This window comes from Grampus griseus, assembly GCF_964374135.1.
Source record: "Grampus griseus genome assembly, chromosome: 7".
Classification (NCBI taxonomy): Eukaryota; Metazoa; Chordata; class Mammalia; order Artiodactyla; family Delphinidae; genus Grampus; species Grampus griseus.
The window spans coordinates 7152377-7169291 of NC_139001.1; the positions used below are offsets into that span (position 1 = coordinate 7152377).

General features: G+C 50.4%; 1 protein-coding gene across 3 annotated transcripts in view; it reads left to right on the top strand.

Annotated features, from left to right (window-relative positions):
* The window catches only part of NGEF (neuronal guanine nucleotide exchange factor), a gene marked incomplete at its 5' end in the record, with an annotated part of 76101 nt that overhangs the window by 46796 nt on the left and 12390 nt on the right, over positions 1–16915 (top strand). For all 3 annotated transcript variants that reach the window (XM_082658369.1, XM_082658370.1, XM_082658371.1), the window contains one exon: positions 15554–15714. In XM_082658369.1, the coding sequence (XP_082514495.1) occupies positions 15554–15714 (161 nt within the window). The remainder of the gene's footprint in view (positions 1–15553; positions 15715–16915) is intronic.

Consider the following 16915-nt stretch of genomic DNA (forward strand, 5'->3'; position numbering starts at 1 on the left):
GGCAGAGTTCATAGCAAATGTATCTGTTATAACCACAAATGTAAATTGCTTAAATCCTCCACTGAAAGGCAGAAATTATCCAACTGATTAGAAAACTAAACCCATGATATTATCATACAGATTACAATTCAGGGCAAGAAAAGTTACCAAAGGGAACAATGAGTCATTTTGTATTGTTAAGTTTATCACTTTATTTTTTAAAGTTTTAAAATTAAATAAGCTACTCATTAATACATTTTCATTATTTAAAAAAATGCAAACAGCGCACACGTTTGCAGGCCTTTTCTTGGCTCCTGGGGTCTCACTGGCGGACCGGCTGTGTTCACTTTCTCTCTCCTGGTGAATTACAGTCATAAAGCCTGGTGTGATTTTGGACTTTAGACGCTTGTGAAGACTCAAGTGCAAAATCCTTGTAGATCTTTATGATGTTTTCCCCCATATTTTACACTTGTTTATTCAAGAGCAGTTTGATATTGCTTTTGGTTTTTAGCAACTTGCCTTTAACTGACCTCTTAGAGCTTTCAGCTTACTTTTCATAAAAACAACTCTCTTTGCACTGAAAATTCTTTAGTTTTTATCAAGTATGGACGTAATTGCAGAGCAAGTACGACTGGCTCGCGTAAGTTTAAGGACAAACACGGGGCTCACCGGTGGGGAGAGAAGGGTGCAGGTGGTAGGTGGCGGGCAGCCTGTGCCCGGCTCTCAGCAGGTCTTTGCAGGGCTTTGCGGGGAAGCAGTGCACGTGACCCCAGGCACATGGGTCATGTGGCGCTGGGTTAGGAGAGCTTCTGTGTGCCTGCATCTTCACGCCCGTGGGAGACCACAGCCGTAGGATAGATGCCCGGAAGTGGAATTGTCGGTGAAGAGTGAAGCGCGTTTTCAATGGTGGTGGATACCACCAGATCGCCATTCAAAAAGGCAGTTCAGGGCTTCCCTGGTGGCGCAGTGGTTGAGAGTCCGCCTGCCGATGCAGGGGACGCGGGTTCGTGCCCCGGTCTGGGAGGATCCCACATGCCGCGAAGCGGCTGGGCCTGTGAGCTATGGCCGCTGAGCCTGTGTGTCTGGAGCCTGTGCTCTGCAACGGGAGAGGCCCGCGTACCGCAAAAAAAAAAAAAAAAAAAAAAAGGCAGTTCAAATTTCACACTACGGCAGTGCCAGAGAGGCCATTTTCACACACCCTCCTAACCCCGTTGGCAAACTTCTTGATTTTTGCTCTAATCTGTTGGATGAAAAATCACATCTTGTTTTAACCTGCCTGTCCTTGATGACATAAATTGAGCATCTTTTCCTATGCTTATTGGCTGTTTCCATTTCTTTTTCTATGAATTGCCTGTTCTTAGCCTTTGCCCATTTTTCTATGAGGTTATTTACGTTTGTCTTCTTGCTTGATAGCATCTTCTTACATATTACGGATATGATTTGTTTATATGTTTCAAATGTTTTCTCCCACAGTAAAAACATAGGGAGGTGATATAGCACAGAATTTATGCACACAGGCACAGGAGCCCAACCCCCTGGGTTTGAATCCCAGTTCTGCTACTTCTTAGCTGAGTGCCTTTGGGCAAGTCACTTGACTTCTCTGTGCCTCTGCTTCCTTATCTGTAAAATTGAGCTCATACACAGGGTTGTGAAGATCAAATGAGTTAGTACAGATAAAGAGCTGGCAACAGGCTGACAGTCTTCAACAGAAAGTTGTATCTTTTTCCACCTAAAAATCTTTTCTCATTTTTATAGAAAATCTGTCAGTCTCTTTACTTATTTAAACCTGATCTTCTGGATGTTGTGTTGTACGATTAGGAAGGCCGTTCCCAAGAGGTGCACTTTGCAATGAAAAGATAACTATGATGAAGTATCTTGATACGGAAGCCAAGCAGAACAGTCTGTCAGAGACGTGAGCAGAAGCTGTGGCACACGCTGTACTGTTTCTGTAGGATGGGACATAACAGGGATATAAGGAATCTGAAAACAATGATGCGGTTGACTTAAAATCTTTTCACTGATCTTTGTACTCTAAAGCTGCACTGCCCACTTTGGTAGCCCCCTGCCACACGTGGCTCTCGAGTGCTTGACACGTGGCTAGTCCTAATTGAGGTGCACTGTGTGTGTAAAATACACACCAAGTTTTGCAGATTTAGTACAAGGAAAAAGAAAGTAAACTATCTTATTAATAATTTTTATATTATACGTTGACATAATATTCTGGATATATTGGATTAAATAAGATATATTAAGATTTCCCCATTTCTTTTTACCTTTCTTTAATGTGGTTACTAGAAAATTTAAAACTGTATGTGAGGGCTTCCCTGGTGGCGCAGTGGTTGAGGGTCCGCCTGCCGATGCAGGGGACACGGGTTCGTGCCCCGGTCCGGGAAGATCCCACATGCCGCGGAGCAGCTGGGCCCGTGAGCCATGGCCGCTGAGCCTGCGCGTCCGGAGCCTGTGCCCCGCAACAGGAGAGGCCACAGCAGTGAGAGGCCCGCGTACCGCAAAAAAAAAAAAAAAAAAAAGATAACAGGAAAACCTCCAAGCACTTGGAAATCAAGCAGCACATTTCTGTGGAATCCCTGAGTCAAAGAGAAAGTCTCCAGGGAAGTTGGAAATAAACTGCCCCTCTTCATGGATGACTGTGCACATAGACAATCTCAAGGAATCTACAAAAATTCTTAGAACTACTACTAATAATGATAATACACACTGGCTAAAAATAACTTAAAACAATACCAAGTGCTGGTGTGGATGTGGAGTAACTGGAGCTCCCATGCGTTGCGGGTGGGATTACGAAATGGCACAGCTGCTCTGGAGAACTGCTGGCAGTTTCTCATAAAGTGAAACGTACACTTACCTGCAGCCCAGCAAGCCCAGTCCTGGGTACTTACCTAGAGCAGTGTCTCCACGGCACCACTGCTGACATTTGGGCTGGATCATCCTTTGTTGGGGGATGCTCTCCTGTGCATTATAGGTTTAGCAGCATCCTTGGCCTCTGCTACCAGATGCCTGTAGCACCCCTACTCCCAGTCGTGACAACCAAAAATGTCTCTAGACCTCGCTGAATATCACCCAGGTAGCAAAAATAGTTCGTGGTTGAGAACCACTGCCCCAAGGAAACAAAAACCTATGTTCCCACAGAAGCCTGTACATGAATGTTTATAGTAGGTCTGTTCATAATTGCCCAAAACTGGTAACAACCCAAATGTCCTTTAACAGATAGATAGATAAACAAACTCTGGAACATTTGTACAATGGCGCACTACTCAGTAAGAAAAAGAAATGAACTATTGATGCGCACAGCTCAGATGAATCTCAGAGGCACTTTGCTGAGTGAAAGAGGTCAGAAAGGTTACACAGTACGTGATTCCATGTATATGACATTGTGAACATGACAAAGCTATAGGGACAGAGAACAGATCAGTGGTTGCCAGGGGTGAGGGGTAGGGGTAGGCTGTGACGAGAGTGGGAAAGCACAAGGGGTGTTTTGGAGTGATGGAACTGTTGTGTGTCTTGGTTATAGCGCTGGTTGCAAGAATCTATACATGGGTCAAAATTCATAGAACTGTACAGCCCCCAAAAGTCAATTTTACTGTACATTCATTTAAAAACTAAAGCATTGTAAAAAGAGTTAGATGTCTTCATTTTGTTAAGTACTCTCCTGGCCTCTCCCCCAAAATAAAACATAGATCTGCCTCACTCTGAATTAAGGCAAAAATTTACACAAAACGTAAGTAAATCAAATCTGGAGATACACTAAAAGAATAACATTGAGCACAGAAATTACTGCAAAGATGGTATAATGTTTGAAACCAAAATTTATCATATTAATAGGCCAGAGGAGAAAAATACCCTGATCTTCAAAGAGGTTCAAAAGGGGAGTAGAACATCAATTTCTAAACAAAACTCAGAAGGATACTCTCTGAAATTTACAGAGAGTATCTCAGCTCTATAACCAGCATCCTACTTAATCAAGAATCTTTGGTGACAATAAAGGTGAGAGGATAGTGCTTGGTAACTCTGCGGTTGCTCTGGAAGCCATGGCCAGGGCAGAACAATGAGGAAAGGCACAAGAGACAAACCCATAAAGAAGGAAGATCAAAACCACCCTTACCTGCCAGTGACAGCTGCCTACTTAAAAATCCTGAGGGGAGTAAAAAATACTGGATCTCATAAGGCAGAGCAGGGAGGTGGTGGATTATAAAATAAACCTGCAAGAATTAGTTGTTTTTGTATACATCAGCAAAACCCAGGTTTCCATCAGTTAGAAAGCTCTATGGATAAGAAAAAGATAAGCACCCTAAAGAAAAATGGGCAAAACAATTCTCATAGAAAAAGTCGCTGGTGATTAAATGAAGAAAGGAAAGAAATCAAGCTCACTGGTAATGAAGGAGGTACAAATTAAAACAACATTGAGGCACCGGCATTTCAAAATGGCAGACTCTTAAATATAAATATATTTAAAACCTAGCGTTGGGGGGATTTTTAAATGACTTCTCTTGAACACAGCTGATGGAAAGAGCATAACAATGCTTGTATTAACCCCCTTACAAGAATATGTTTATTTACCGACTAGTGTTTCTGTTTCTAGAAATTTAGCTTGAAAAATAATCAGACGTGTACACGAATACTTAGTAGGCTGTCCATTCAAGCAAAAAGTAGGGGAAGAATGGAGGAAGAGCCCTAAATGCCCAATGATAGGGGATTATTTATTTAGTAAGACAGTGTACAACTATACAAAGACACAAACGTTAAAAAGCGTGTTTTCAAAGAATGAAATGAAATGTTTTTCATTTCAAAGAATGAAAGAATAACATATTGTTTTTAAAATGCAGGATAGAACATTACACGTATAGAAGAGTGGGCATAGAAACTAAAGATATTTAATAAATTATATTTTTGTCGTTTCCAGTGGATGAGATCAAGATATGTAAGTAAGTTAGGATGACCTAAGAATAACCGCGATCACAGGCAGTAGTGAACAGCACAGGGCACACGGGCTTCAATGCATCTCTCTCTGAGTCTTTATAGACTGACTTTTCACATTTATTTTAAAGAGCTTAATGTGAGTTTCTGTTTTCTATTTTGTTCATAACTGGCAATGAACACAACACTGAGAACTTCAGACTTTATGTTCCAAATCAGTGACTTCTGCATCAGATCATCTTTTCATTTATCAGAGCAAGTCGGGCAGCTTGTACTGGCAGCTCAATCTGTTGTTGGAACACCTCTTTCTTTAGCTACAAAAGCAGCAGGTCCTAATGAACTACCTTTCACACAAGGAAAAGACCCCCAAATGATGGCCTTTTGGTGGGCCTGAGTCTTAATCAGTCACTGAAGAATCAGGATTTAAGAATAAAATTGTGGGGCTTCCCTGGTGGCGCAGTGGTTGAGAGTCCGCCTGCCAGTGCAGGGGACACGGGTTCGTGACCCGGTTCGGGAAGCTCCCACATGCCGTGGAGCAGCTGGGCCCGTGAACCATGGCCGCTGAGCCTGTGCTCCGCAACGGGAGAGGCCACAACAGAGAGGCTCGCGTACCGCAAAAAAAAAAAAAAGAATAAAATTGTATGTTTTCCACCTCCTTTTTAAAGTAAAAATTAGACAGCTGAAATTGGAAAGCGTTGTCTTAGATGTTGTGTAGGATTTTCTTGGTTTACTTTTTGTTTTTTAACTTTTTCTGAAGCGCTTGGTTCCCTCCTATTTGGAATGGTTTCTCAATTACTGTTTCAGGACACAATGGTTTGAGAAAATAAGTAGACAGATATTCAAATTACGAAGTTAGGAAGGGGGCAGCTGGGGAAGGGTCAGGCGTTCAAATGGGGGAGGTGGGGACAGTCACTGCGACAAACCGACAAACCATGAGGCAGCGCTTGACTCTCGCCACAGCTGACACCGTGAGAAACGAAGGGGAAGCTGGAGGTGCTGACCCAGCACCGTCCCTGGAGCAGTCGCTCCTGCCGCTGGCCTGGGTGGTGTCCCCAGATCAGATAAAGACGGACTCCACATGGTCCCCGATCTTGGGGGGCTGGCTGTGCACAGTTCGAAAAATGAGCCGGGAATGATATTTTGAGCATCTCCATGGAAACAGGGCTACATGTAACTCCTGAGGGGCGGTCCACCCAGGCTGGCACTTGAGGTGGCACCGCCCCTACGTGCCCGAACTAGACTTCCAGCCTCATCCCCCTGGGAACGAGGAGGGAGTGACTTCCCAGGGAGCTAGCAAGTTTGGATATAACTCACAGTCTGAGTGTGCTCAGCCTCTGAAATCAGAGTTGTATTTTTGTTGTTTTTCAACTTGTTTTCACAACTTAGAACTGAAATATACTTATATTTTTTTTCCAAAAGAAAGCAGTCCATTTTAGAAGGAAATTACTTACGGTTTTTAACATGATATACTTCTATCAGAAAATTGAATCGTGATTATTTTATTTACCAACCTTCATTGAATCATATATTTCTCTCTGTAGGATAAACCCTAACAATTCAGCAAATTAATGCCAAATTCAGAGGGGGCAGGGATCTTTGCCCCATGCTTTAAGGTGGACAGGAACCGTCACCCAAAATATCAGATAGCCCCTCTTCTATTTGATTTAGAAAGCAAGCACCTATACCTAATTTAGCAAAGTGACAGTGTTACCATTTATCATTTTTAAAGTAAATCTTTTGGATAAATAATTTATGCACCTGATATAAACTTGAAACAGAGCAAACAGAATTACAGCGAAAATAGTTCCCCCCACCAACCCCTGGCCCTGAGGGCCAGTGTGTGTGTGCTTGTGCGTGCGTGTTTGTGTGTGTTACACAAGTGGTAAACTCTATGTACACTGCCGTGTGCCTTGCTTTTTTTTCTTTTACTTAGCAAAATGTTTTGACAGTATTTCCAGATCAGCCCAAACAGAGTTCCCCGTTCTTGTTTTTCTTTTCTTTTCCTACTTTTTTTTTTTTCTAGCTTTATGGACCTCCATCGTTTATGATGTTCCATAATTTATTTAACCAGTCTCCTGTTGATGGACTGCAACTAGAAATGTTGTGTATCAAGGATGTTCATTGCAGCATTATTTATAGTAATAAAAGACAGATCTGTGCAGTGGAATACTATGGGAATTGCTAAGTGGAACTGTCGGGTTAAAGATTACATACTTTTTAAATTTTGAGAAGATATTGCCAAGTTGTCTTCACACTTCAGCCGTATGAGAGGGTGCTGGTTCCCTGTCACCAATGTGGTACAGCATCCAGCGAGTTTATCTGGACCCGTGTGCAAGATCATAAATGATGCTGCGTTGTGGTTTTGCTCTGCATTTCTCCTGTTGTGAATGCGGCTGGGCATCTTTTCAAGCATGTGTCTTTTAAACTTTATGTCTACGTTAGTGCGTACTTCTTTGTAAGTTATCTCATTAACCAGGTCATCTTGAGAAAACGTAACAATTGGCTCGTGGTGTGTGTGAGCTTGGCCAAGGCTTGGGTTTGGGCAGCTGGTGGTGTGGAGGCACATTGGGCCCCCGGGGCCTGCATGCCAACTCGCATTTAATGTGTGACCCCTAGTTTCACAGCAGCCCCGGGACTAGTTGTCGTCACCCTGGGTGACGCTGAGGCCCCGTGGCCCCCGCGGAGGCCCCTGGTCTTGTCACTTCTTGCATTTCCCGCACTGACTAGAGGTCCACCCAGGGTGGCCGCTGCTGGCAGCCCAAGGGCTCAAGGCCCAAAGCAGAGAGCAGACGCAGCCTCTGACGGAGGACACCGCTCCCCGGCTCCAGCTGACACCCCCAGAGGAGCGGGAGGCAGCTCGCCTCAGTGGCTGGGGCAGCCTCAGGCCCTCGGGGGCCGCGGGTTTGCCTTTGGGGTCTGTGGTCTACACAGGGGCTGAGCATCTCGAGCGCAGGGCTCAGCCTACAGCCAACCAAAGTGGTCCTAACTCCCACCAGCACAAGGGCACAGAGCCTGGACTGTGACGTCCCATGGCCTCTAAGGCAGCCTGAGCCCGAGGAGGGACCCCCCGCCAAACCCCTTGGCATTCTGACCCAGCTTTCTGTCCATCTCCTCCCACCCTCCAGGCACTAATGGCGAAGTCTGGCAGCGGGCAGGTGCCCTAACGCTTAGCACTCAAGGTGATAAGTGCAAAAGAAAGGTACCCGGGGAGGCTTTGGGGCTGGGGGCCCCCAGCCCTGGCACCAGGGGTCCTCAGACTCTGCCATGCCTCAGGACGACCTGGGGATCTTGTTAAAGGACGAGTTATGCTGGGCGCTGGGGAGGTTCCTGGGAATCTGCATTTTCGCAGACACCTGTGGTCGCAGGACCAGGCTGAGAAATACTGGGGTTTTTTATTTTTTTCCTTTTTGCCTGGCTAAGTCTTATTGGCTCTTTGACTCTGACAGCCCCTTCCGGAAGCCTTCTCTGGCTGCCTGCCTCCCCATCTCCCCCTGCCATGGCAAAGCCCCCTCCCACTCCACCGTGGGCATCACTGCAGAGCTGTCATTGGCTGTGCCCAAGCCGCCTCCTCCCTGGTGTGTCTGTGTCCGTCTGTGTCCCCAGCATCAAGCTGAGCCACTACCTGGAGATGGCTCTGGGCACATGTCTGTGGAATGAGTGAGATGGGGAGGGCAGGACAGCATCGCGGACCCCAGCCCCCCAGCAGCTGCGGTCTCCTGAGCCGGCGACCTCCCAGGGGCAGGGAGCAGCTCTTGGTCATCTCGGGAATCCCCAGTGCCCGCAGCCCCCAGCCCCCAGCTCTTGGGAGGTGCTCAGTAAACATTTGGAGTTTCCTGGGTGCTGCACCCAGGCCAGGCCTTTCAGGAAGCCACCTGGTAAAGGAGATGGGGCATCGGACATTCAGGCCAGCAGGAGCCAGGAAAGGAGGACGAACGACGGGCACAGCCAACGGTGTCCTTGTAAAGAGACACAGACGGCCCCGAGGAGGACGGGTCTGGGAGCCGAGCCTTTGGGTGGAAGTTGTGAGTCGTGGGCACGACTCATCGACCCGACGCCAGGCCTGGTTCGCATTTGAGCACTGGGTTAGGTTTTCGCTTAACAAACTTATTATCAAGCACCATGTAAAGCTAAAAAGATGATCAAGAACCTGGAAAGAACCTAGGGTGGGAAGGAAGTGGCTTCTGCATAAATAACAGCAGACCGAGACCGACCTGCAAGGAGAGGGGCTGCCAGCCTGGCGCCACCGCAGGCCTGCAGGCTCACGGGAAAGCCTGGGCATTTCTGTGGAAGGGCGTCTCTAGCAGGGCGGTCAAGACACAGAGCCCTGAGGTCAAAAGGATGGGGTGCCACTCACTCGCTGTGTGGCCTCGGCACTCTCATCCGCACGGTGGGGACGGTTGGGGGACCTCCAGGATTGCAGCGAGGACGGAGGGAGGTGACGCGTTGGAAGTACTCAGCATCACACCAGGCACGGGTTAGGAGCTGGACAAATGGCAGCTGTCACTATTACTTGCCCGCTGGTGCCATTTATCTCCGATAACCCTGCGTAGACAAGAGAGAGAACAGGGACATTTACGGCCACTGTTTACCAATGAAGTGTCCCACCCATCAGTGTGTCTCAGACGGGAAGGTACTGACTAAGAGAGAAATGGAGCCAAGAGTTTCCTCGATTTGGAGAGAGAGTGGTGCCCAAGCTGGCAAAGGGGCATCGGGGAGTGCTCAGCAGATCTTGCAAAACAGCCTTTTTCTCCCCAGTGTGATTTTCTGGAAGCAGTACATGCTGTTTCACAGAATACTGATGAACAGTCATCATCCTGGTCCCCTCCCCAGTCACCTGGGAGCCAACTGCAGAGAACGTCTCCTTTCTCTGGACTCTGGTCCCAGGCCTCATTTACAGCAGTTTGGAATAATGTCTAACGTTGCCTTGTTCCTTGAGGGATGTGTGTCCTGTGTCAGGAGGGGCCCCCCGCCCTCACCCTCCAGTCCCATGATCTGGGCTGCCATAACAGAATACCTCAGACTGGGTGGCTAACCCACAGACAGTTATTCTCATAGTTCTGGGGGCTGGAAGTCCAAGATCAAGGTGCTGGCAGGGTTGGTTTCTGGTGAGGCCTCCCTCCTTGGTTTGCAGGTGGCCACCTTCTCACTGTGTCCTCACATGGTCTTTCCTCTGTATAGGTGCATCCCTTACACAGAGGTGTGAGGTGTCTGTCCCTCTTCCTGTAAGTTCACCAGTCATATTGGATTAGGGGCTCACCCTCATGAGCGCATTAACTGTAATTACCTCTTCAAAGGCCCCGTCTCCAAATGCAGTCACATTGGGGGTTAGGACTTCAACATGTGAATTTTGGGGGACACAATTCAGTCCATAACAGGTGGGAAAACGCAGGCTACCTGAGAAGATCCTTTCTGTACATCTGCTCAGACAAGAGCTTAGTCCCGGCCACTGCCGACAGTCTGTCCTGGAAGGAACCTGAGATGCAGGAAGAGGTGAAGGTGCCTCCTGGGACCCTTAGGGGTAAGGGGATGCTTTTGCTTCCCGGCTCTGCCAGTGACACACCAGACAACAACAGTAGTGAAGGGAGGTGGTGGGTAGCGTCTGTCCTCGGTCAGCCCGCTTTTGTCTCTGACCCCTGGTGACTCAGGCCACACCACAGCATCATAATAAAGGTTATGGCGTCAAAGACCGCTGTGAAGCATTGACACCAAGGCCAGGAAGCCGAAACCAATCCTAATCGGGATAGAATGACCACACACGGGGTCCACAGAGAATCTGAATTGTAAGGTGGAGACGGTGCAGGTAAAGAAGGCAAAGGACTGTTCAGCCTTGAGCGTCGCTGATGCTGCAGGAAGGAAGGACCCGCATACCAAGGGGAACATCAGGGTGGAGCGTGGAGGCCGATGACGTGAGCTGCCTGCCCGGACCGTGAGGACCCGCGTCAGAAAATGAGATACCACAGGCTGAACTGTCTTAGATCACAGGAAATTGTGGGTCGGTAAACTGAGTTCTTAACGGACAGCGCTCTTTGTGTGTTAGGGGCTGGTTTTTTCACTTTTTTGATCGGAAGCAGCCTTTGCTTGGTGTCCTGGCTTCCTCTTTCATCCCCTTGCTGATGGGTCAGGGGCCTCCCCTGTTTCTTCAGATGCACTGCTTGACTAGGGTGGTCCAGGTGGGCCTGACCCAGGGCCACTCCAGTCCCAAGGCTGCTGAGGGCCCTGAACCCAAACAGCACCGAGGCCTGGGCTGCCTCGGAAGAGGGGTCCTGGTTCTGTGCACCTGTGGGGCATCTTCTGTTCCGTGGGGTGCAGGGCTGGCCTGGGGTCTGCAGGCTCGGAAGTTTCTGGACTCCCCCGGGGAAGGGGAGATGCTCACCGACCAAAGCTGAACCCTCTCAGCTCATGAGACTGTGGCGATGGTCTCAGCTGGAACTCCGGTGATTTCTCTGATACATTGTTTCCTTCTTTTGGAGAAAAGTCTAAGTTTACTGAGAAAAATCTAATCCATTTCTTCCAAAGCCTGTGGGGAGACAGGCATGGCTTCTCATCCACAGGCCGGCGGGGGAAGCGGCAAGAGCACGTGCGGAGCCCAGGAGCGTCGAGCAGCCCCGGGACTCCGGAACGCAAGGCTGTGTGGTTCTGGCCCACACGGCGGCCAGCAGGGTGGACTTAAGACTGTGCGCAGAAGCCTGCTCTGCCCCCACGTGACTCCTCTACTGGCCTGGCCGCCAGGCCCCTCCCCCAGCTCCCTCTCCACCACCCGTCTCCCCCCTCCACCTGGTGTCCACACCCCTGCTCTGAACGGGTCATACTTTGGCACTCACACCCAGTGGCACCTCCTGGTACAGGCCCTCCTTGACCCCTCTGGCTGGAGCTCCATCCGTGAAGCACTTGAGGTCCTGTGAAGACGACACACGGATGCCGGCTGGATTACGACTCTGGACATCTGCCAGGTGCTTTGAGACAGGCCGGCCCCAGCTGGGCCTTTCCTCTGGGGACTGTGGTCCTCGTTCTGCACACGTGGGAACTGAGGCTTAGTGGGATGAAGCAATTCTCTGGCTAACTCCAAGGCCGAAGCCTTGACAGCTCTGCTCCTCGGCGGCCTGTGGTGGACACCAGGCCCAGCACGGCCCTCACTAGCTGCAAAACCACCTGGACTGGCCCCTCGAAGAAAGGTCCAGAGCTGCCCGGCTCTTACCCTTGGCAAAGAACCCAGGAGGGAGTTGGGCTTAGTAGTAGCGGGGTTGTGAAAAACCCAGGAAGCGTAACATGACTGTTGGCGGATACCAAGCGGAATAATCCAGCACTAAGCACCGATGGGAGATCAAGCTGTGATTCAGAAACTTCGGGTCAGTCCAGCCGAGCTCCCGAGGATGACGGTCCTGTGTGAGCCCTGCACCCCGACGGCGGGCAGCGTGGGGCCTCAGCCAGCCCGGCCGCGGCTGCTTTCACCAAGGAGGGATTCTCTGCAGTAAGTAACTCACACACACACACTGACATATACGCAGTCACGCACTCACGCACACACAGTCACGTATATACACACTCTCATGTGCTCACACACACCTCTTCCCGTCTGCTCGTAGCATCCCTCACACCCAGCGGGATGCACTTTACTCCTGTCTGCTCTGCCTTCACTGCCCTGGGACGGAAGCAGGGAGTTTGCCGTGTTCACGGAGGAGGAGTCCCAGGTGCCCGGACCAGTGCTCGTCAGCGTTTGCGGACGAATGAATGAACGAATGAATGAACGAGTGAGCAGGGCCTGGACCCTGTCAGCTCCACACACCATGCAAAAGCTTGAATGACTGAGGGTAAAAATAATATTGATGAGGAAAGGACGACCATATTGATGTGGCAAATAGTTTGGCATATAAAATAAAGACAAACACCCTGGAAAACAAAAATCCACGGGTGACTAGTTGCCTATAAACGGAGAAAGAGGGGGTGAGGTTGTGGCGGATGGGCACAGCCGGGATCAAGGAGCAGTGATTCAGGCCCAATGCCCGCTGCGTGTCAGCGGCTAAGAGGCCGCCTGGCACTGCCCGGTGGCCCCCGACCCCTCGTCCTCCCGGGGGTCAGGATGGTGACGCTCTCAGGGCTCTGGGCACCTTTCCCACGTGTGATCCCACAGCTGTGCGTCACAGGCGTCGCTCAGGGAGACGTTTGTCTGCGGGGCTGCGTCCTGGGCATGGTGGTGGTTTCCTCTCTCGGTGTCTGCAACACTCATCTGTCTCGGTTTGGGCTGTTCTGTTTTGCTTCTTTTAGTTACATTTGCTTAGAACTTGCAAGCTGTAATGGCCTGACGTTGTCTTAAGAAACTTAAATTTAGCAGCAGGAAAGTGATTTTTGTTGTCAGCATCTGTAACAGAGATGATTCCAGGAACTTCCTGCCCAGCGCAGTCTCAGCCTTGCCCGGCAGGGCTTGGCTGGGCGTTGGCAGAACAGAGGGTGGGGCCTTCCGTGCGGAGGCCTCAGCTCTGGCGTGAGTGAGGCCAGCGGGATGTGCTTTGTGTGTTTCGTATCTTTAAGCGGACCAAGCATCTGTGACTCGGGGACAGTTAGAGAGGCCGCCAGCTCATTTCAGTGCCTCCTCTCACTGTCTTGAGTGAGGCACAGACACTAGGGGACCGGTGGGCTCTCCTCTGATGGTGGCCCACGGTCTGTCATTTGTGGGCCACCCTGGAGTGAGCTCCCAACTTACAAATATGTCGCTCATTTTAAAGTGCTCTGCCAGGTTGGCTGTGGGTCCGAGCTTTGCGGGGAAGCAGCAGGCCAGGCCTCCTGCAGACGCCATTGAATCCCCGCTCTGCCTGCGCTTAAGTCAGCAGGGGTGGGTACTGGTGGGCAGAGCCCAGAACTTGGAAGAACCTTGGGTTGAATCTTCCACACCCTCCAGCAGTAACTCTGGGGCATTGCTTAACCTCTGCATCTGTTTCCTTTTAGCGAAATGCGAACTTCTGTACGTCCTTCCTGGGGGACCAGTGAGGATGGAACGAGAAGGCGCCTTGTGTGTCTGGAACACATGCTGGTCCTCCCTCCCTCTTCCCTTCCCTGTCTCCCTTCCTTCCACCATCCTTCCTAGCCCCGGCAGCACTAGCTTTCGTGGCCAGAGCCTTGAGCCCTGCCTGGGTCAGGGTTCTGGTCAGTGGGAGGATGGAGGACCCCAAAGGGAGGTGAAATGTGGGGTGGTCGGGATGCTGGGAAGGGACCAGGGCCCCCTACACTCATCGCTGTCCCATCTCCCGGCGCTCCTCTGTCTGTCTGTGTTTTTTCCTGGGGCTGCAGTAAGAAATTAGCACAAACTGGGTGGTAATTATTCTCCCCCAGTTGTAGAGGCCAGAAGCCTGAAATCAGCGTGTTGGCAGTTCTGCCTCTTTCCGCTTCCGGTGGCTCCCGTTCCCTGGCTTGAAGCAGCATCACTCCAGTCTCTTCCTGTGTCCTCACATGGCCTTCTTCCCTGTGTGTCTGCCAGATCTCCCTCTGCATCTCTCCTGTAAGGACACCTGTCATTGGATTTAGACCCTCAATCCAGGATGGTCTCCTCACCTTGACATCCTTCACTTACATCCGCAAAGACCCTTTTGCCAAACAGGTTCACGTTCACAGGTGCTGGAGCTTGGCATGTGGACACAGCTCTGGGTGGGTGCACAATTCTTCCCACTACACTGTCCCTTCTGGGCAGCCACCGTGGGCCCAGACCTGAACCCACCCTGAGCTGAGGAACAGCAGAGAGAGATGGGGGAGAGGAAGGTGAGGGTGGTCCCAGGGTGGTCTCAGGAAGGGTCATGGGTTTGCTTGAGAGTAAGGAAGGAGGGTGAACCAGCAACTACTGCCCTCGCTTCACAGATGACACGTAAGGGAACAGAGGTCCGGTGAGTTTGCTGTTTCATAGACTCAATAATCAGGTGATAAGCGTGATAGAGAATGAAGGCGCCTCCAGAAAGCTTATCAGATTATGGATTTCTTTCTCTGTCTTCTTTCTCTCTTTCTTTTTTCAAAATGAAAATTGCTTTATCAATTACATTATAAAACAAGACCATGAAAGAAACAATATACGCTCATTCTTCAATTTTTAGACAATTGAAAGGGTAAAAAGAAAAGAGTAAAAGTCACCCCCAAACTCCACCCCCTACTGACACCTGTGGTTGACATTACGGCCTGTTTCCTTCCGGACATTTTTCTGGGCGTGTAGAAGTGGGGTCCTTCTACTGCTGACTCTCTCACCCATTCCGCACCAGGAAACAGTCCTGAGTCACCCTCAGCAGCTGTCGGGAACCCAGCGGATGGCTGGCCCCTCGTGTTTACCTTGTTCCGTACTCGGACACGAGGCTATCTCCGGCTTCACTCTCGTGAGCGGGGCAAGCGGTCTTGGCCGCGGATGGCAGTGCCCTTGCCAACGCAGACCCCGACAGCAGTCTTCCTTCACTTTTAAAACCTTTGCATCTGGGGACTTTCCCTTGTGGTCCAGGGGTTAGGACTCGGTGCTTTCACTGCAGGGGCCACAGGTTTGATTCCTGGTCGGGGAACTAAGATCCCGCAAGCCGTGCATGGCAGCCAAAAAACGAAACTAAAATAAAACCTTTGCACCTGAGAGCGGGGGGAGACGAGTCCTAGGTGCTGACCGCTGGCCCTCCTCACGTCCCAGGCCATGTTCGAGCTGGTGACTTCCGAGGCCTCCTACTACAAAAGCCTGAACCTGCTCGTGTCCCACTTCATGGAGAACGAGCGCCTGAAGAAGATCCTGCACCCGTCCGAGGCACACATCCTCTTCTCCAACGTGCTGGACGTCATGGCCGTCAGTGAGCGGTGAGCCTCCGCCCCGGTCCTCGTGGGGCCCCTTCCTGTCCCTCCTCCTCGCCTGGGGCACGTCCGGGGCTGGCGGCACTGCCTGTTACTCTGGCTTCTCTGCTTTTGTAGGTTTGGAATTTTCTGTAATAAGATGTAACTAAATACATAAATCCAAAGATCTCCCAGCAACGAGGCCCGTCGCGTCCCCCTGGACAGGATGGCTGCCTGCAGGTCCCCCCCGGCCACGCAGGTGCTCCGTGTGTCTCACACAATAAGGCACATCAGTGGCGGGCGTCACGACCTGGTCCGGGGGTGTCCATGCGAGCTGCTCTTTATCCTGACCTCACAAGGCCCTGGCTTGGTGTGTGTGGGGCCCGAGACCCTCTAAGGGCCAACGCGGAGCGCGGTCCTGGATTGACACTTTCTCTTCTCCGGTTGCGTGGTGTTAGCAAGGGTGTGTGGAGGTGGCGATTGGGACTGTACTTCTTTTGCCTAAAGAAGGATGGGATGAGCTTAAGTGGAGGAGGAATGGACATCTATTGACTGATTATTGCAAAGAAGAAATGAACTCCCGTCATTCCGTTAGGATAAAAGACCCATTTACCCTTTTCACTGTAGCCTGGGGAGGTTTGCAGCTAAAAGTGCAGAACTCAGTTTTTATGAGCTGGTCCGTCCCCGCCCGTTCAGATGTGAAGTAGCATGCAGGCAGCAGCAAACCCACACCCGTGTGTGGCTCTCCATGGACCCTCCTGAGTCGGTCCCCCTCCACATGGACACCCCACCTTTCCATTTGCAGCCCCCAGATCCTCGTGGCAGCCCCCCACCTGGGAGGCTCAGGAAGGCGAGAGCTGACTGAGACCAGAGCAGCCTCGGAGACGCCTCGGTCTCTGCTGCTCACGCCCACTGGGGGAGGGGTATCTATTTATTTTTGTATTTATTTATATTTTATTATGGAAAATCCCAAGCATGCAGAAGTAGAGACACCAGTGTAGCAAGCCCACGCTCCAGCATTAGGTTCACCCACGGGATTGTTCTGAAGCAGATCACCATCGTCATCTCACTTCAACTGTAAACGCATCAGTATAGACGTAAAAGATGAGGTCTCTCCCTTTTAAAAATGCTCCTAGGGCTTCCCCGGTGGCGTAGTGGTTGAGAGTCCGCCTGCCGATGCAGGGGACACGGGTTCGTGCCCCGGCCCGGGAAGATCCCACATGCCGCG